Source organism: Emydura macquarii, unplaced genomic scaffold (assembly GCF_026122565.2).
Source record: "Emydura macquarii macquarii isolate MOO-44397 ecotype Brisbane River unplaced genomic scaffold, CSIRO-AGI_Emac_v2 contig_2473, whole genome shotgun sequence".
Taxonomy (NCBI): domain Eukaryota; kingdom Metazoa; phylum Chordata; order Testudines; family Chelidae; genus Emydura; species Emydura macquarii.
Window position 1 is genome coordinate 37,656,478 of NW_027132610.1, and position 21,069 is coordinate 37,677,546.

A 21,069-nucleotide genomic window follows, 5' to 3' on the forward strand; every position below is an offset into this window, starting at 1 on the left:
CCCACCAAGGAACCGTCCCCAGAGAGCTGAAGACCTTGGGTGGGATTTTCAAATGCGGTCAGCCATGAATTTGAACAGAGAGGAGACAGTTCAGCTCCCAGCAGCTGCAGCCCGGACCTCCCCTGGTCAGTATCATTAAGGAAGTTAAATTCAGCATTGACCCAGAGGACAAGGAATCCCAAAGGCGAAGGAGGCAGTGCTGCCACTCTGCTGATTTTACTGCATGTCTCACAATATTTGTTGTTTTTCTTTAAGCCCCAGCTCCTGGAGTCAAGTGATTACAAGGGAAGCTCCGCTACGGTTTGAGAAAGAGGAGGGTTATACCCTTGGGGCTGTGGGGAAATGCTTGACACCGCAACCAGAGTACACTGCAAGGCAGACACCACCAGCAGGTCAATGCAGAGAAAACATGTATTAATTCTGAGACGATCTCGAAATTGTGGGGTCCTGACCCGTGATTCCTGAGAGCCGCTGGGTGAGGTAATCTACCTCCAATACCCTGGTGCCCGCGCGGCTACATCTACCCAGCGGACATACACACGACACGGCTGATTCCGAGCGCCCACCGCACCGCCGGCCGCCCCGCCCCATGCGCACAGCTCCGCCGCGCGGTGCAGGGGAGCGCCTGTGGATCACACAGCAGCGGACACAGGCCGCGGCGGGGGGGGGGGCGGGGGAGGTTGGTACCTGATGCAGCAGGACGTTGGTGTCCAGCACCAAGTAGTGGGGGGCGGGGCAGAGGCTGCTGGCGGCACCGCTGGGCTGGGCCTCGAGGCGGGGCTCTCCGAGCTGCTCCCCGTCCCCGCACCGCTCGCAGGCGGCCGCCCCGCACGCGATGTCCTCGCGCAGGTAGTGCTCGCGCACCACTTTCATCACTGCACCCGCCCGCGTGCGCTTCAGGAACGTGCGCGAGGTCAACATGCTGCCCGCCCGAGCGCCGGCCGCCGCACCGGGAAAAAGAGAGAGAGAGAGAGTCCGACGAGTCCCGGCAAGCAAAGCAACAGTGCACCACCACGGCCCGCGCGGCCGGAAGTTCCCGGGCCCTGGGCGGAACCGGAACGGCAGGCGGGACTCGAGACTACAGCTCCCAGCATGCACTGCGGCCCGGCCTGGAAACACTTCGCGTGCCCGGTGCGCCCGGCCGTTTGGACTCTGCTTGGGTGGATTCGGTGGAAGTGAATGGGCGGGAGGGACGGCGGGTCCCAGCATGCAGCGCGTGCGACTACCCGGGGGAGGCGGAAGCTGCCGCTGCTACCCTTGCCCACCCCGCTTTTTTCTTTCGTTTTAACGCGGCGAGCGCCGTTGTCTTGGTGACGGCTTCTAACAGCCCCGCCCACTCCGGTGTGACGCTTGAGCGGCAGCGCGCGTGTGCCGCGCGGGACTTCGGCAACTGCAGCCGCCCGCGGCCGTTGGTCGATCAATAGCTGCGGGCGGCGAGTCCGGTGCGGTGGCAGCGCAGCCGCGCTGTGGTTTCCTCGCCTCGGCCCCCTCCCCGGCGCTCCGGTCCCGCCTCGCCTGGCTCTGTGCCCGGGGTCCCGGTGTGAAGTGCGCTAACTTTCCTCCTGCCTGCGCCGCGGGGATCTGCCCCGGGGGCTCTCGCGGAGCGGCCTCGTTTCACCGCTCGCTCCGGTAACGGTTTGTTGCCGGGATAGGTGCACGTCTGTGGTAACCTCCGCAGCTTCCCTAGTCCCTGGCTGCGCGCTGGGGTGCGGGCGGGCGGGAGCCGGCGGGCGGTGTGCCGGGGGGCCGTTCAGGAGGGTGTCTTGAGTGGGATCCAGGCTGGCACAGCCGGGCCATGCTCCCCTGGTGTTCGTTAGGACGGGAGCCGCTGCTGCTCTGAGGTGGCTTCCAGCCCTTCTGCTGTGACCTGCCCTGGGCAAGTGCCTGCCCCTGTGCTCAGGCCTCTCCCTCTGTCCCTCAGTCCTTGGGATGGTGGCCTGGTGCACTTACGGGTTTAAACAGTCTGCTTATTAGGGGTGAAGGGGCACGACACGGGCGGTGGTGGAGAGCTCACGGCTCTGTGGGCGCAAGGGAGACCCTTCTGTAAGCAGTGCTTCATTTGTAATGAAAGTGGTGCAGGGGCTCGTGCAATTGTTTTACTTTCACAATTGATGCAGCGGGCTCAGAAGTGTCGGGGCTATGAACTGCCAAGCCTAGAGGTGCTGGGACTCAGCCCTCCCAGAAATTAAGCACTGGCCATAAGGGTCTGAGGTTCCCCACTGCAAGTGCGAAGGGCAGTTCTCCGATCCTCCTTTCCTAACATAAACACAGGGCCAAGTGTATGTTTCTTCCTCTGCCAAACACTGCGTGGAATGCACAGTTTTCCCTCTGGGAGAGGCTGAGAGAACGAAACACACGTGACAGATATCAGGTTAGTTTGCTTAATGCACTACTGGAAGGCGTTCAGATTCCATGGCAAAGAGGAAGGGATAAGAACCTACATGGGATAGAAAGTTATTTATTATCATTCCTATGCAGTTAAGTTTGCTGCATGAATAATTAGCGTGTCCCTCATTTGGGTCTCTGCTAGGCATTATGTTTCACATTTGGGCCTCAGCAGGTTGGGAGGCATACCTCTGGTAAAGATGGAGACTGAATGAAAGACACATGGAAGAGACTGAATGAAAGCCCCGTGGTGTCTTTTTGCAGTGCTGCGTAGTCAGTGCAAGTGACCTGATTAATGAGGGGGGCAGGCACCATGTTGAGATGGAGCAGGGTAAGATCCCACTGTGGTAACAACTTGTGTAGCTCATGCTAACACTGATGCTGTTACAAAAAACCCAGTGACACTCCCCATTGGTAATGATGTGCCTAGAATATCCTGCTGTAGGCAAGGCCATTGCTAGTGTGGAAGGTAGGAAGTCCCAGAAAGAGTTCTGGGGAAAGATTTTATTTTACAGCATCCTACAAACATCTCTTCCAGGTGACAGGACAGGCCAAGCTTTGGGCAAGAAATCTATAGTGTTGGTTAATAGTTTTTCATAATGTTTTAGTACCTTTTAACTTAATTGTTTTGATTTTTGCATTTCACTCTATAGGGTGCACCGATAAAATCATAACTACAAAAACCACTGCAAGTAGAAAAATGTCACGGAAGGGCTCTAAGGAAAGCAAGAAAGCAAATATTTCCAGCTCCCTGGAGTCTGAAGATATTAGTTTAGAGACTACAATACCAACAGATGACATTTCTTCTTCGGAAGAGAGAGAAGGTACCACCAAAATCACTAGGCAGCTGATTGAGCGGAAAGAATTGCTTCATAATCTTCAGTTGCTGAAAATAGAGCTATCTCAGAAAAACTTAATGATTGACAACTTGAAAGTGGAATATCTGACCAAAGTAAGAAAATATCTGATTCTGTAATTCTGCCCTATTCCAGAACAACTGCTTATGTATAGAAAAGTACTTTATATACTGCTTCATTCATGGTTCTTAAATAACTTTAGTTTACAAATCAACTCAGTTGCTCTAACTGAAATCAAGTCTGATACAGTACAGAAATGAAAATGAGTTCTTTAGCCCGATGGAAATCTCTAGGGGTATGAGTTCACTTTCATTCTTGACTTAGTATTTTTTAGCACTTAACATTTCAGAGCTTTACAAACTTCAGTTTTCATATTGCTCCTGTTGGGTAGGTAACAAAATATCTTGTTGGCTTTTTATAGAAGGTAAAAGATGGGGAAACATATATGGAAGAATTATTTGATTTCCCAAGGATGTATTTTTAGTAAAAGGCAGAGCTGGGGTTAGAACTTGGGAATTCTTGTGAGTATATTTTAGTCTTCTGTTTATTACAGTCTAAAACCAAGAAAATACCAGTCCCAGCACTCTGACCATTCAAGGTCAAGTATTTTTGGTCAGCCTCTCAACACCCCTTCTGTCCCCCTTATCACTGAAGCATTTACTACAGAAGAATACAAAATATAAGTGATTTAAAGGATCGCCAACCTGAAAAGATTGAGAAACACGGATGTAGACCTTTGAGTGGACTTCAAATGAGAACAGCATGTCTGAAGATGTAGACTGACTAATAATCAGCATCCTAGAAGTGAGAGATTCTATATCCTGTCACATCTTGTAGATGAGATGAATGGGAGAGAGAAGCTGAGGGGGGGGAGAGCAAAAATGTCTCACTACGTTCATGTATACTCTTACTGTTGTCCCCTTTATCCTAGGGCTTGTCTACACTTAAAATGGTGCAGCTGCAGTGGGGCAAGTGTGCCGCTGTAGCGCTTAGTGAAAACACTATCAATGCGACGGGAGAGCTTCTCTTGTCAGCGTAGGTACTCCACCTCCCTGAGAGGGCATAGGTATTTCAGTGGGAGAAACCCTCGCATCAACACAACATAGCACTGTCTACGCAGGGAATTTGGTCAGTATAACTGTATTACTCTGGGGTGTGGATTTTCCACACCCATGAGTGACATAGTTATATCAACATAACTTCATGATATTGACGAGGGCTCAGCCTCCTCTATTGGCATCTGTTTATAACTTGCACTTGTCTGTCACGTTGAGTTTAGGCCAAATCCTGTGATCTGCCTCTGCCTGTGTAAATCCAATTGTAGAATTGGAGCCTTAGTTTGTAGATGCTTTGGGACACATACTATTTCTTTACTTCTTTTGGGAGGTGTCTAGAATGCTTTGGGATTTTCTTAAAACAATCAGAATAGCAGTCTCCTGAACAATTCTAACCCTGCCATTTTTTCTTAATTCTTTTAGTGAAAGACAGCATAGGGTTGTTGCTTTTTCATAAAATATTTTAAGAGAAGTTAGCAAGATGTCATCTTTTTTTATCTTTAATTGCTTCTAGATTGAAGAGCTAGAAGAGAAACTTAATGATACAATCCACCAAAAGCAGTTGTTATCTTTACGACTAGACAACCAGTTGGCATTACAGCAAGAAGATGCCAGGTATGAGAATAAACAAAACAAACCAACTTCAGCATTAATATGTACTATTTATCTAAATTCAGCAGTAGGGAATAAAACATGACAGGTTGAAGGTTACTGGAACGGCAACTTTGATACAGGTGGAATAAGTCTTTTCGTTCTAAACCTTCACTTATTACTGCTAACTGTAACTTGCTGAAATGTTCACTACTAGTCCTGCCTGAACTGAAATTGTACTTGAAACTTTAATGTAAGAATCTCTGCTATTTTGAGAACAAAGCCTGGACAGGAGGAATACTTCTCCCACCTCTTAAAAATAATAAATTTGCAACTCTTCTTGAGCTCTTTTTGATTATTGAGCAGAAGTGCTCCTACTGTTGGTAAAAATTGATTTTTGACTGAAGTCTTCTGAAACATTCCATGTTGGCTGAGACTTAAAGCTAGATTTAGTAACATGCTGTTGACACAATACTTCATTAAGGAGTTCTGTTCTCACTTCTTCTACTGGCCAGTCTTAAGAAGAATTGTGAAGCATGGAATCTTATTTAGTGAAGTCTTGCATTGGAGCAGGTGATAAACAAATTAAAGCACAGAAAAGTAGTTACTTTCTACAGGTCTCTTTCTGCAGAAGATTGTGGCAGAACTGGGAACTGAAATCTGAGAGCTGGATTAAGAGCTCTCAGAAAACTATCTTCAAATTGTGTGCTTAGTTGTGCCCTCTGTAAAGTGGAGTTACTTATGTTTATCTAACATTTGTCAAGTGCTTTTGCATCTGTACAGATGAAAAAGTGCTGTGTACTGCGCTAATTATTAGGCCCAGAGATTTAAAATAGTTGAGTGACTTAGATGCTTAACCACAATGGAAAAATCCTGCACCTTCAATTCTCTTCTGTCTACTACCCTTATATCCTGCCTATCGATAACTTATTCTTATTTTTCTTCAAAACATAGCACTTCTGTGGACTAGCCCTGCTTTGGTGAGCTCATAGAATATGCTGGATCAGGATTTATCCTGAAACCTTCCACACCAACTCAGTGTAACCTTTTGTTTTTTAAACAAGCAAAAAAACCAAAAACAAAAAAAGCAGGGTAGCACAGCCATCCTCCCCCCCCAAAAAAACAAACAAAAACAAACCTTCCTGAAAAAACAGTTTAGATTGACAATATGTTTCAGTGACACTGAACCAAAACACAAAAGTATGTTTTCTTTACAACAAATGTGGACCTACAAAAAACATACCCAAACGAACAAACAAACTCAATGTTCAAATGTTTGGACGTGAACAGTTTAGGGATTCAACCAGTTTTTCAGTGCCATATAATCTTTCATCACTTATTACCCACTTGACTGTAGGTAGTAACATTTTTCAATTAAAAGTCTGTTCGTAGCATATTAACTCTTGTGGAGGTTGGCATTAAGGTTGCTTGTTTGAATATGATTTTAAGAAACTTCGTGTGCATTATGATGTCTGTATATTGGAAGTGAGAGGGAGTCTGTTGTGGAGGTTATCTCTGTGAGTGTGATGATATGTGGATGGTAAGATGTGAATTGAAGTTGTTTGGATGTTAATGTTGCTTTAACTGGAGATTTCTTAGTTTCTTACAGTTTGTTTTTGAAAGGCAATATACTTGTGCCATCTTAATTCTAGTTAACAAAGGTATTTTCTGTTTTGGTTTGGGTTTTTTTGTTTTTTTTTTTGGTAGGATTAAATTAATTGTGAACTCTTGTACTTAAAAGCCTGCTTGGTTTGGTGAATTGATCATGAAACTCCTGAATTCCAGTCGGCTTTCCCAGTGACGCACTGTATAGTTTTGATCACATCACTTATCGTCTCTGCTCAAATTTCTTCAGCTATAAAATCAGGATAATAATTATTTGCCTACTTCGAGTATTGTGAGGATTGATTAGATAGGAAACAGAAACACTTTAGACATGTTTATCATAATTTTCTGATACATTTATGCAGAAAACATCAAGAGCTAATGAAACAGGAAATGGAAACCATTTTAATGAGGCAAAAACAATTAGAAGAAACGAATCATCAGTTAAGGGAGCGGGCTGGAGATATCCGTCGCAGTTTACGTGACTTGGAATTGACAGAAGATTATTATGAGAAACTGAAATCTCTTCCGGAAGATGAACTTTCTATCCCTGAATATGTTTCTGTGAGTACTTTATGTTCTGTATTGCTATTCTAAATATAAATTATCATGGTTTAGTAACCTGTTTCTAAAGATCCTGAGTACTTTAATGCACTCTTCCTAACTAGCAACAGTGAACCTGTGAAAAAAGCAGGGAGAAGCCTTTAGAACCCAGGTTCTTCTACAATCACCCCCAGCCCTCCTACACTAGAAATGAGACTCCTGTTGCTGGGCCTCTTCATAACATAATTCAGTCATTAAAAATGGCATCCAAGAGGAAAGAAGAAGCCTTTTAAAACTCAATCTTCAGTGCCTAGTCGGTTGAAGTGACTACTGTTATATATGTGAGAAGGAGAAGTGGATGAGATTTGTTTTACTTGCATGGTAGGCAGCTGGGAAGTTAAGTAGCAGGGTGAGAATGAGTTTGAAATACACAAACTTCCTGGAACAACAATTTCAAATCCGCTTTTGCTGAGCAGTGTTGTGGTCTGGAGGAAATCGATGTGAGCTAATGCTTTGGGATGTTGAATTCTAAACCTGGCGCTACTGCTGACTCACTGTGTGGCCTTTGTCACTTCACCTTTCTTCTTCAGTTTCCCATCTGTAAAATGGAGATAATACTTAACTACTTCACAAGGGTGTTGTGAGAGTTAGTGTCTGTACAAGTGATTTTGAACATATAAAATTCTGAATAAATGGTAAATATTATTGTCACATTATCTGGTGTGGCTCATGACTGAGAGTGTCTACCTCAAGGCAGATTGTCAGAAAACAGGGTATACCCCAAAACTGGTGATGTGTTCTATAATTAGATTTCACCAAACCAGTAGCAAATGTGAACAGCTGAATTGCTGTACCAGTCTTACCATGGAGTCAAGGACAATCCCCTTAGACTCTCCAGTGTATCTTGCTTCCCTCTACCCTCAAGCTGGACTATGTGAAAAATGGTCACGCCAAAAATCACACCAAATTCAAGTTGCTCCCAGTCTCAAGAGACCAGTCACTTGCTCCAGATCAATTGATACTCTAGATCTTACACCAAAGAAATCCTGGTAACCAATTCTGAAGTAAACAAATTAAAGGTGTATTAGTTAAGAAAAAGGAATGAGAGTTACTGAGAGGCTAAAGCAGGTAAAATATATGTACTGGTGAGTCACAGTCTATAATTCCAAATGGTAGCAGAGATGTAGTAATCTGCCAGAGGGATAGCCATGCTAATCTGTATACAGCAAAAACAACGAGAGTTCTGTAGCACTTTAAAGACTAACAAATTTAATTTCTGCAGGTATAAGCTTTTGTGGGCTGTAACCCACTTCGTCAGATGTAAGGAATAGAAATCACATAGGAAGTATATATATACATATCCAAGGATAAGTAACAACAATGTGGAAGGTAGATAAAAGCAAAGTCCACTCAGTTAGAGTAGTTGAGGCGTATTCACAACCATTGATTAGAAGGTGAGAATGTGCGAACAGTGACAATTTCTTCTTGTAATGAGATAACCATTCCAAGTCCGATTCAGACCCAGTTTGATTGTGTGAAGTTTGCAGATGATTTCTAGCTCAGCAGTTTCTCTTTGAAGTCTGTTTTTGAAGTTTTTTTGTAGAAGTATGGCAACTTTCAAGGCAGTGACAGAGTGTCCTGGGAGACTGAAGTGTTCTCCGACTGGTTTATGGATGTTATTTTTTATGTCTGATTTGTGTCCATTTATTCTTTTGCGTAGTGACAGTCCGGTTTGGCCAATGTACATGGCAGAGGGGCATTGCTGGCACATGATGGCATATATTACATTAGTAGATGTGCAGGTGAATGAGCTCCTGATGGTGTGGCTGATTAGGTTAGGACCAGTGACGGTGTCACTAGAGTTGATGTGTGGGCAGAGCTGGCAACGGGGTTTGTTGCAGGGGTAGGTGCCTGGGTTGGTCTTCTTGTATGGTGTACAGTTGCTGGTGAGTACTTGCTTCGGGTTGGGGGGCTGTCTATAAGCAAGGATAGGACTGCCTCCCACAGCTTGAGCGAGTGAGGGATCATCTGCTAGGATAGGTTGTAGATCCTTAATGATGTGTTGGAGAGGTTTTAACTGGGGGCTGTAGGTGATGGCCAGTGGTGTTCTGTTGTTTCCTTTGTTGGGTCTGTCCTGTAGTAGGTGACTTCTGGGTACCCATCTGGCTCTGTCAATTTGTTTCTTCACCTCTCCAGGTGGGTATTGTAGTTTTAAGAATGTTTTATGGAGATCCTGTAGGTGTTTGTCTCTGTCTGAGGGATCGGAGCAAATCCAGTTGTATCTTAACGCTTGGCTGAAGACAATGGATCATGTAATGTATCCAGGGTGGAAGCTGGAGGCATGAAGGTAAGTATTGCGGTCAGTTGATTTTCGGTATAGGGTGGTATTAATGTGACCCTCCTTTCTTTGTATTGTAGTGTCCAGGAAGTGGATTTCTTGTGTGGACTGTTCCAGGCTGCGGTTGATGGTGGGGTGGAAATTATTGAAATCATGGTGGAATTCTTCGAGGGACTCTTTCCCGTGGGTCCAGATGATGAAAATGTCATCACTGTAGCATAGGTAAAGGAGAGGTGCTTGGGGACGAGTGTTGAGGAAGTGTTGTTCTAAGTCAGCCATAAAAATGTTGGCATACTGTGGGGTCATGCGGGTGCCCATAGCTGTGCCACTGACTTGAAGGTATAGATTGCCTCCAAATCTGAAGTAGTTGTGGGTCAGGACAAAGTCATAAAGTTCAGCTGCCAGGTGCCATAAGGGGCTTATTCACCTGCACATGTACTAACGTAATATATGCCATCATGTGCCAGCAATGCCCCTCTGCCATGTACATTGGCCAAACCGGACTGTCACTACACAAAAGAATAAATGGACACAAATCAGACATAAAAATAATAACATCCATAAACCAGTCGGAGAACACTTCAGTCTCCCAGGACACTCTGTCACTGCCTTGAAAGTTGCCATACTTCTACAAAAAAACTTCAAAAACAGACTTCAAAGAGAAACTGCTGAGCTAGAAATCATCTGCAAACTTCACACAATCAAACTGGGTCTGAATCGGACTTGGAATGGTTATCTCATTACAAGAAGTAATTGTCACTGTTCACACTGTTCTCACCTCCTAATCAATGGTTGTGAATACACCTCAACTACTCTAACTGAGTGGACTTTGCTTTTATCTACCTTCCCCATTGTTGTTACTTACCCTTGGATATATATACACCCCTATGTGATTTCTGTTCCTTACATCTGACGAAGTGGGTTACAGCCCACGAAAGCGTATGCCTGCAGAAATTAAATTTGTTAGTCTAAAGTGCTACAGGACTCTCGTTGTTTTTGCAGTAATCTGCCAGTTTCCCAAAAGTCTCTCAGGCTGTACAGAATAACTCTGGGGATCTCCATCTTTTCGTTCAATTATTCCACTCTGATAGAATCCAAACAGTTCAGGGGTGAAGGATCTTTCCTTGAATCCGTAAGAACATAAGAACTGCGGAACTCTTTGCCAGGAGATGTTATGAAGATTAAAACTATAACAAGGTTGAAAAAAGAACTAGATAAGTTCTTGGCGGATAGGTCAAATGGCTGTTAGCCAGGGTGGGCAGGGATGCAACACCATGCTCGAGTGTCCCTAGCCTCTGTTTGTCAGCAGCTGGGAATGGAAGATGGGGATGGATCCTTTGATCCTGTTCTGTTCATTCCCTCTGAAGCACCTGGCATTGGCCACTGTTGGAAGACAAGATACTGGGCTACATGGACCATTGGTCTGACCCAGTATGGGCATTCTTGTATGATACAGTCCTTAGTTCGGTAAACTCTCTATATCAGGCAGAAAGTACCTTTTAGTCAAGTTTATTCTATCTAGTTTCTGAACTAAAGGATATCAAATTTAAATTCTAGTATCTTATAGATTAAAATAGATAGCAGACGTTGGCTAGTAAGTTGAATGTTTTTCTTCGAGTGCTTGCTCATGTCAATTCCAAATAGGTGTGCGTGCGTCGTATGTACATTTCGCCAGAAAGTTTTCCCTTAGAAGTACCTGCAGGGTCGGCATTGGTGCCCCCTGGAGTCGTACCACGATGGCGCTCTGTATAGGGGCCTGCCGACCAAACCCTCTGCCTCCTCAGTTCCTTCTTACCACCCATAACGGTTGCTGGAACTGTGCTGCTCTTGTCTAGCAAGTGCTCCCCTCGTGTTTGTTTCTTCTTATCTACCTGTAACTAGTTTGAATAGTTCATTTAGATAGTGTTGTGTAGTTAAGTTAAGTACCCTGCTTAGTAGGTTGTTAGCTTCCCTTCCCTCCCCTCCGGGGACAGGGCATGCCTGGATTTAAGTCCTGTGCCCACTGTCCTGTGTCCTGTTTGAAGCCTATGCCAATGGACGACCCACACTTGGCCTGTCTGAGGTGCCTCGGGGAGTCTCAACTAAAAGAAAAGTGCAAGATCTTCAGAGATTTCAAGCCTAGGACCCAAAAGGAACGCCGCCAACGCTTTAAGTTCCTACTAATGGAGGTCGGCCTGCAGAGCAGAGTGCAGGCTCATCTATGTCAGTGAGGAGTGCCCCGGCTGCTACGAAAGAGTCGGCAGCAAGAAAGGAAACGGCACTGAGGGAGCCTCGGCACCAGCATGTGTCCCCGGCACTGAGGGAGCTGCGGCACTGACAATCTGATCTGAGAAGCAGCACGGTTCCCATTCCCTGGCACCGCAGAAAAGGAGCAGGACAGAGGGTGCTCTCCGATGCCTAAGTCCGGAGGCTACCGGGTTGTGACCCATGCCAGGACACCTGAGCCCCCAGGCCTTGACCTTGGCACTGTTGACTCTGTGCTATAGAAGAGCCTCATCGAGTCTGGTACTGGTGGACTCCCAGCGTGGGGAGAGAGAGGAGGAGGAAGATAGCCAGCTTCTCTCAACTCCAGAGACATTTGAGGCGGCCAGAGAGCTCATTGAGGAGACTGCTCCACCACCATCTAGTCACTCTCTGAAGCGTGATCCGGCGCCAAAAAAATCTGCAGTACCGTCCAGGGGCAAACCGGCCATGATGGCTAGATTGAGATCCCCCTGGCTCCACTCACTAGCACTGCCTGGCACCGCTGCGCCATGGTTGCCGAGGAGCAAGCAGCTCTCATCTGATTTGGAGGCAGAGTCATACGCCTCATGGTGGAGCCGTCACCATAGCAGGCAGCGCTGATGGGAGACGCAGCCCTTTGCGATACCATGGGCCCTGCAGTGGTAGGTGCCGTCTCAGTGGCAATTTTGGATGCCTTGGGTATACCATCAGGCTCAAGGGTACCTCCTGACGAGGTCCCACTTGATGACTTTGGGTGCCAGAGACAAGCCCTCCCACTCAGCGGCTAGTGCCTCACGCGGTGCCATAGAAAGCCCGGACCCCGGCACCGGTGCCGATATAGCGCACGATCCTGGTACTGACGATGAAGATCCAGCACAGGACCTGTCCGGAATCCAGGACCCAGTCAGGGCATCATCATCCTCATCACTGGATGAGGTGGTGGCTGGGGCCCTAGCTGCGCCAATTCCAGATGACAGCAGGGTGCAACAGGAACTGCTCTGCAGGGTCACAAAGAACATGCATCTCCAGGCAGAGGAGATTGTTGAGGGAGTGGACCCTATGGTGGATATTTTAACACCTGAAGGTCCTTCTTATCAAGATCATTAAAGACAATACCACGACTTTGTGGCAGACACTTGCCTCTCTGGCCCCAACGGCCAAAAGAGTTGAGAGAAGGTACTTTGTCCCCTCAAAGGGGCATGAGCACTTTTAAATGCACTCACCTCCTGGGTCACTTGTGGTAGCAGTGGCCAATGAGAGGGAACGCCAGGGGCAGCAGGGTTCCACCCCTAAGGCGAAGGAGGCTAAGAAGTTGGACCTCTTCGGGAAGAAAATGTATTCCACTGGAGGGCTCCAACTTCAGATAGCAAACCAACAGGCTGTCCTTAGTAGAGACTCCTTCAATGTGTGGCTCTCTATGAAGAATTTATAGACTCATTGCCTCCTGACTCTAAGGAGGAGTTCACTGGACTTGTTAAAGAAGGGAAGGCAGTTTAAAAAACTCTGCTACAGGCAGCGCTGGATAGCGCTGATGTGGCTGCTAGGACAGTGTCATCTGGGGTGGTGATGAGATAGAGCTCTTGGCTTCAGGAATTCCTCATGAGGTGCAAACCATCATACAGGACCATTTGAAGGTCCCGCCTTGTTTTCCTCTCAGACAGATGATAAACTGCCTAGTCTGAAGGATTCTCAAGCCACCCTGAAGTCCTTAGAGCTCCACATGCCAGCGCCACAAAGGAGACCCTTTAGGCTGCAACCGCTGTCCCGTTTCTGTCAGGGCTTGTCCAGGCAGGACTGAAACTGCTGAAGGGACAGAAACAATAGTAGACAAAAGCCTCAAAACCCCTCCTCTGGCAGGAGCTCTGGCCATACAAGACAGTCTTTGGGCAACAGGTAGAACTTTTGAGGATGCACCTGTAGCATTCAGTTCCCTGGATCCACCCCTATTATTTTCACACGGTTTATCCCATTTTCACAGTGTATGATCCCAAATCACCTCAGACCAGTGGGTCCTTCGCACTGTGAAACTGGAATATTTTCTCCAGTTTTTCTCACATCCCCCACCCACCCTCCCCTTCCCTGTCCCTCTTCAGGAACCCCTATCACGAGCAACTCCTTTGAAAGGAGGTGCAGGCATTCCTAGAAATTGGAGGAGTGGAAGAGGTCCCTCGGGATCTCAAAGGGAAGAGGTTTTACTCCTGCTATTTCCTAATCCCAAAAGCCAAGGGACAGCTCCGCCCTATCCTCGATCTCCGAAACTTCAATAAGTACATGAAGAAGTTGAGATTTCGTACGGTTACCCTGTCCTTGATTATCCCATCCCTGGTGATTGGTACGCCACCCTCGACTTGAAGGATGCATATTTCCATGTGGCCATCTTCCCAGGCCGCAGGAAATTCCTTCGGTTTGTTGTCGGTCAAGTGCACTACCAATTCACAGTCCTACCCTTTGGCCTGTCAGCAGCTCCCCGTGTTTTCACTGACTGCATGGCGATGGTAGTGGCATTTCTGAGGAAGAGAGTAGAGGTGTTTCCCTACCTTGACAACTGGTTAATCAAGGGATGAACCAGGGCTCAGGTAGAGGCGGACATAAGGTTCATCAGGACCATGTTCGACAGTTTGGGACTTTCCCTCAGTGCCCAAAAGTCGACTTTGATCCCCACCAGAATGGGGTTTATTGGAGCAGTGCTGCATGCAGAATTAGCCAGAGCCTCTCTCCCTCCCAGAACCTCATTTTCATGTGCTGTGGACCCTCCTAGAGAATCTGAGTCTGAATCCCCACATGATGGCCCGGAACTGCCTGAAACCATTAGGGCACATGGCAGCATGTACTTATGTGGTACTGCACACAAGACTGCATCTCAGGCCCCTCCAGAGCTGGCTAGCGACAGTGTACCAGCCAGCCCGTCCCAGCTTAGTGTAGTTCCCTCCCACCATCAGTGCTGGAATCCCTGACCTGGTAGTGCAACTCAAACAATGTATGCATGGGAGTTCCTTTTTTGGCATCCCAACCAACAGTGTGCCTTGTGATGGACGCCTCAGCAATGAGCTGGGGAGTCCACTTGGGCAGTTAAGAATGCAAGGTCTTTGGTCCCAGTCAGAGCTCCTACTTCATATCAGTGTGAGAGAGCTGAGGGCAGTATGACCTCCATGAGACCTCAATCTTGTTCTCTCACAGTTGACAGGACCGCCATTTGAGCTCCTTGAAACGTGCTCCCTGTTATATTTATCCTGGAAAGTGGTTTTTCTAGTAGCCATCACTTCAGCCAGGAGAGTCTCCGAACTCAGGGCACTCACGTCAGAGCCACCATACACCGTGTTCTTTAACGATAAGGTTCAACTCCGTTCCCTACAGCGTTTCTACCAAAGGTGGTGTCCCAGTTTCACATAAACCAGGATATCTTCCTGGTCTTCTATCCGAAGCCGCATACCAACAGTCAGGAATGTCGACTACATTCCCTGGATGTCACAAGGACATTGGCCGTCTATACAGAGAGAGCCAAACCATTCAGAAAGACCACCCAGCTCTTTGTGATGCTGGCAGAGAGGATGAAGGGTCTTCCAGTTTCTTCCCAGAGGATCTTTCCGTGGATTGCCTCATGCATCAAGACCTGCTATGACTTAGCGAAAGTGCCGGCTCCTAAGCTTATGGCCCATTTGACTAGAGCTCAGGCCTCTTTGATGGTCTATCTGGTCCAAGTTCCGATTCAGGACATTTGCAGAGCAGCCACATGGTTCACCATCCATACATTCGCTGCTCATCATGCGATCACTCGACAAGCCAGAGACTATGCTGCATTCGACAGAGCAGTGCTCCAGTCTGTAGTTCTCTGAGCTCCAACCCCACCTCCTTGATCTGGCTTGGGAATTGCCTACTTGGAATTGACATGAGCAAGCACTCGAAGAAGAAAAGACAGTTACTGACCTGTAACTCGTGTTCTTCGAGATGTGTTGCTCATGTCCATTCTAAGACCACCCACCTACCTCTCTGTTGGAGCCAACCGGCAAGAATGAATTGAGGAGGCGGAGGGTCAGCAGGCCCCTACATAGAGCACCAAAGCAACGCGACTCCAGGGGCACCACTGCCGACCCTGCGGGTACTTCTGATGGAAAACTTTCTGGCGAACTGTGCACGCAACGCACACACACCTACCTGGAATGGACATGAGCAACACATCTCAAAGAACACCAGTTACAAGTCAGTAACCCTCTTGTGTGTTTTGGATAGTGTTAACATTTTATCCACAAGGTGGTGCTACAGTTATATTTTGCTATAGCACAGAGCATGTAACCAACATTTTAAATTTGCAAAGGACAAGCGCAGAGTTCTCCACTTAGGACGGAAGAATCCCATGCACAGCTACAGACTGGGGACCGATGAGTTAGGCAGCAGTTCTGCAGAAAAGGACCTGGGGGTTACAGTGGATAAGAAGCTGGATATGAGTCAGCAGTGTGCCCTGGTTGCCAAAAAGGCTGATAGCATATTGGGCTGCATTAGTAGGAGCATTGCCAGCAGATCGAGGGAAGTGATTATTCCCTCTATTTGGCATTGGTGAGGCCACATTTGGAGTATTGTGTCCAGTTTTGGGCCCCCCATTACAAAAAGTATGTGGACAAGTTGGAGAGAGTCCAGCAGAGGGCAACAAAAATGATTAGGGGGCTGGATCACAAGACTTATGAGGAGAGGCTGAGGGAACTAGGTTTGTTTAGTTTGCAAAATAGAAGAATGAGGGGGGGATTTGATAGCAGCCTTTAACTACCTGAAAGGGGGTTCCAGGGAGGATGGAGCTAGGCCCTTCTCAATGGTAGTAGATGACAGAACAAGGAGCAACGGTCTCAAGTTGCAGGGGGAGAAGTCTAGGTTGGATATTAGGAAAAAGTTTTTCACTAGGAGGGTGGTGAAGCACTGGAATGGGTTATCTAGTGAGGTGGTGGTATCTCTATCTTTAGAGGTTTTTAAGCTGTGGCTTGACAAAGCCCTGGCTGGGATGATTTAACTGAGGTTAGGTCTGCTTTGAGCAGGGGGTTGGACTAGATGACCTCCTGAGGTCCCTTCTAACTCTAATATTCTATGAATTCAGGAACTTTACAATTATGGGCTCTCCTTATTGCAGGGTCTACGGGTCAGGAAAGTCCCCTTTATTCATGACATTGCATGGAAGTTTCTAAAGTTTTATAAAGGTAGTAGACACCTGTTGTGAATCAAATACAAACAAGACAAAAATGTACCTGCCAGCAGATCTGTATTTCCAGGCACATACTTTCAGCGTGGAGTTAATGTTGAATAAATCTATCTCTTCATGGAGAAAGAAACCCTATGAACCTTAAATTAAATTTTTCTTCTGAAAAGTATCTATATCAGTGGTGGCCAAACTGCAGCTTGTGAGCTGCATGAGACTCTTTTACAATTAAAGTGCAGCTCACAAAGTCCTCTGTGTCCGTCCGTCCCCATCCTCCCTCTCCTCCCCATTCTCACCGGCCAGACTGGAGTGGGGAGCTCTGAGCTTCTGCTCTGTGGCAGGCTAGTGGGATTAAAGGATTCTGCCCTGGCGGGGAGTGGGATCTCTGAGGGTGTATAAGTTTGGCCACTCCGGTCTATAGATACATTACATCTGTGCACTCAAAATCTGTGTGTACTCTGAGTATTATCTGCTTACTTTAGTGACTAAAATATAAATTTTGGTATTTTTGTCGTCTGCATACTTCTGTTTCTCCTTATGCACAGTCAACAAAATTGTTTTCTCCCTTACACCTGTGAAATCCCATTGTCTTCAATGTGTTTGCACAGAACTTGAATACAGTGGAGTTACAATGCTGTAACTTAGGGTAGAACTTTTCCTGTACGATTTTTATTATATGAGCAGGGAAAAATGCAGTCTCGACTGTGGCATCCCAGCTTGAGTTTCTAGGACTGCAGTTAGATAAACCATCTTTTTACTTGTAAAATGAGTGAATTTAATGTAGAAGTAACTGAAACACAGTGAATGTGGAACCCCACAATACCATATTAGTTTTTCCAGAGACTAAACTGAACTTTAAGAGAATCGTGTAGTTTTTCCAACACAGAGACTTGCATAGACATTCAAAGTTATGTTTTACATTGACTTTCCCTTTCCCTTACTCTTCCAAATAAATTTTGGAAAATATAGAAATGCACCTAAATTGCTGTGCTTAGGGACAACTAGAAACACTGACTTTTAGTCCAGTGGCTAGGGTACTCTCCCAGAGTTTGAGAGACAGCTAGTTCAAATCCCCTCCCTCTGCCTGATAAGGAGAAGGGATTTGAACAGGGATTTGAAACAGAACAGAGATCTGCCTCTCACATGAGTGCCCTAATGACTTGGCTACAGAATATTCTGATGTGGGCTCCCTTAATCTCTGCTGGTGAGCTGTTCCATTTTGGATAAATAAATAGACATTGGAGCAGGGGGACTGAATCCTAAGTTTCTCACCTCCCAGGTGTGAGTTCCTTTCTGCCAGGCGAGAGTCATTCTCACACTCTGTCTCAATGATTAAGTAGTTACACACAGTGGAACAGTTTCAAGAAGAGAGATTGAGGGAGCCCCACATGAGAGTATCCCATAACCCTGTGGTTAGGGCACTCACTTGAGAAATGGCAGACTCTTGTTCAAATCCCTTTTCCTCATCAGAATGGGGCCGGGCTGGCCTGAACCAATAGTCTCCCACATCCGTGTGAGTATTCTAAGCTCTAGGCTAAAAGTTATGAGGGAGTGCCTCTTCCCTCCTCCTCTTCCTGCTGTGCAAGGAGCAAGACTGCCTGAGGTGTTCTGCTTATCTTCCCTTAGTTTGTGACTCACTTTGGGGCAGGGTGGAATGATTTAAATCACCAAGAAAATCATTCATTTAAATCAAGTTTCCTACTGATACTTCTTCACACATTTCTTAAATAATGTTGCAAATCTGATCATTAAAACATGTTAATTTACAATTCAATACAGCATTTTACAATGGAGGGTATAATTTGTGTAATTTTTTAGATAACTTGATTTTTATTAATGTAGGAAATAGTACATAATACTCGTTACCTGTGTCAAGCTGCAGATGCAGCAGCAGTACATTAGGAATGGTAAGAACTAAATCTCACACACAAACACAATAGCACTTACATTTTATTAAACTAAATCTTAAATGTTATATAAATGTTTCACATTTGCAGTTGCAGCAGTCTCGCAAGTTGCTGGCTGACGGCTGTCCTTAAAGTTTTTTTTGTTTTTTTTTTAAAATTTTTAAAATGTATTAACTAACAGACAAGTCATCACAACACTAAATGTACGCTGTCCTTAAAACTTCTACAACTAGCTCTCATCTTCCCCACTCCCACTGTCATTTTTATTCATAGACTGAAACAGTAATACGAGTTTTCCTGCTTTTTCAACTCCCAGTCGATTTCTTAGCTTTGAGTGAATAATACCAAACAATGAAAACAGTCTCTCTCTGCCTACAGAGGAAGCTACTGCTGTGAAAAGTTGTGTGAAAGAACTCTTTTTCAAGGTGCCTAGCTAATGATTTCCACCAGTTTAGGGGAGTGACTTTGTTCAAAACATCATCAGTAAACATGTACTGTTTAAATGGTTCTGCTCCAGCCCTGAAATTTATTATGACTGGCATAACTGAGGAGATGCCCATGCCATGGCAGCATCATCTTCTTCAGAAGTTAGGCACCTACCTTTAAATCTGGGGTTGAGAATGTTTGCAAGAAAATGAGGTCGAGTTTACTTCTTTATTGCCTGCAGTTTAACGTTCTGGTGAGATATTTCTTTCTTCAATGTCTTTTGAAGTGCCTTCCAAATTTTGACAGCATCAGCAATGCAGCAACAATTTCTCTGAAGTTTGTTTAAGGCTATGGATATAGGCTTCAGTATACTGAGCATATCCTCCATATTCCTTTTTAATCCAATGTTAGCTGCTTTGGATGAGATACTTCCATGTATTTTATCGGAGTTTTCTTCACAAAGTTTTATGAGAATAGGCCAATTCTTAATAAATTGTTCAAAACAATCAATCACAGAATTCCATCAAACATCTTGAGGAAGAGTTAGTTTGGATCCTCCTGCTCTCTTTAGAGAAGCTGAAGCAAAATGGTTATTATGGAAGCATTTTGTGACTTCAGCAACATTTTCTTTTATTTCTGGAGAAGACGTACTTAAGTCTTTGGCTAAAAGGTGCATTAAATAGGCACTGCAGCCATATGTTATTAAGGAGCATCCTTCCATTTCTTCTAAGTATCTTCTCATCTTTGCCACGTTTGCGATATTGACTGAATAATACCAAACAATGAAAATATTCTCTCTGTGCCTTTAAGACAGTGTCTTAACTAACTCCTCCGCCTTGCTTGGCCCAGCTCCACCACCACATAAGCACAGAACAACAACAATCCTATTCAGCCTGTGTCTTTCTTTGCACATGTGACTTTAGTCTGCTGAGAAACTGAAACAGAAACTGAAAGCCCAGAACTTTCAAGAGGGAAGAGCTGGTAGTTAGGCTGGACAGACTAGAGCCATTGATTCATTTTATGAGACTTGTAAGTGTAGGTTTAGCATGTTTGTGATGAGATTTAATTATGTGTTATTTTTTAAACAAGAGAGAAATTTAGTATTTTTTTTTTTAAAAAATCAAAAAAATCCGATTTAAATAGAAAACTGATTTTTTTTAATTTAAAAAAAGATTATTGATTTTTATCCACTCTGCTCTGGGACGTAGGCAGCTGGCCACATAAAGTGGGGTTGCAGTAAGCATACCTAGAGGCAGAAACATAGGTGCCTAAACTTATTTGGCGCCTAAATTTTTGCAAAATAAGTTCCCTAGGTACCTATTAGGAGGCAGTTGAAGCGGGTGTTTTGTGAATATCTGTAGGTGCCTAAGTCCCAGATTTAGGTGCCAAAATGACAGTTAGGTGCCTAAGTTTTTGTGTATCTATATCTATTTTTCTTCATGGCGTAAAAGGAGTATTATAAATAAATGTGACTTACTTGACCCCAAGAGGCTTGATCTCAAGTCTGCAGCAGGTCTCTAGAGTGGTTCTAATGACCTTATATGTACCATCACATGGAGGACTTAAATAAAAATACAGGCATGTCTTAATTTAATGTCTTAACCCCTACTTGTTTGTTGATAATTAGATATAATGTCAAAGTTGGAGTTCTTTTAAAAAACAAAATAAAAAAACTATTACAGGTCATTTTTTATATGGTTTCTTTTCATATTATATTATATAGAAGAACAAAAGGACTTTGAAGGTGATAGATGAAATGATCTGTTTCAAAGCATTAAAAACGTAGGGGAGAAATAATGTTTGACTGAAGATGGATAGTTAAATGACGGTAGTGCCAGCTGATGTACACACATGTATGTGTGTGGTGTGCCATTGCATAAGCAAATAGGGCATTCCACCTTTCTTCATATTTTATGTCGTAGCATTTTCAAGCTACGTAGTTAGGTTCCTAGCAGTCTTG

General features: G+C 45.2%; 2 protein-coding genes across 3 annotated transcripts in view; one reads left to right on the forward strand and one right to left on the reverse strand.

The window, feature by feature from the left end:
- Window positions 1–1,022, reverse strand: part of DIS3 (DIS3 homolog, exosome endoribonuclease and 3'-5' exoribonuclease) — a 29,161-nt gene extending 28,139 nt beyond the window's left edge. Inside the window, exon 1 of the mRNA XM_067563225.1 lies at window positions 688–1,022. Coding sequence (XP_067419326.1) covers window positions 688–921 — 234 coding nt within the window. The 5' untranslated portion in view covers window positions 922–1,022. The remainder of the gene's footprint in view (window positions 1–687) is intronic.
- Window positions 1,023–1,509: 487 nt separating this feature from the next.
- PIBF1 (progesterone immunomodulatory binding factor 1) overlaps window positions 1,510–21,069 on the forward strand; it is a 176,419-nt gene continuing 156,859 nt past the window's right edge. Inside the window, exons 1-4 of one of the 2 annotated variants that reach the window (XM_067562782.1) lie at window positions 1,510–1,629; window positions 3,039–3,337; window positions 4,812–4,912; window positions 6,859–7,057. In XM_067562782.1, the coding sequence (XP_067418883.1) occupies window positions 3,086–3,337; window positions 4,812–4,912; window positions 6,859–7,057 (552 nt within the window). In that variant the 5' untranslated portion in view covers window positions 1,510–1,629; window positions 3,039–3,085. Of the gene's footprint in view, window positions 1,630–2,346; window positions 2,372–3,038; window positions 3,338–4,811; window positions 4,913–6,858; window positions 7,058–21,069 lie in introns of those variants that run through there. The other variant, XM_067562783.1, reaches the window with a different exon arrangement.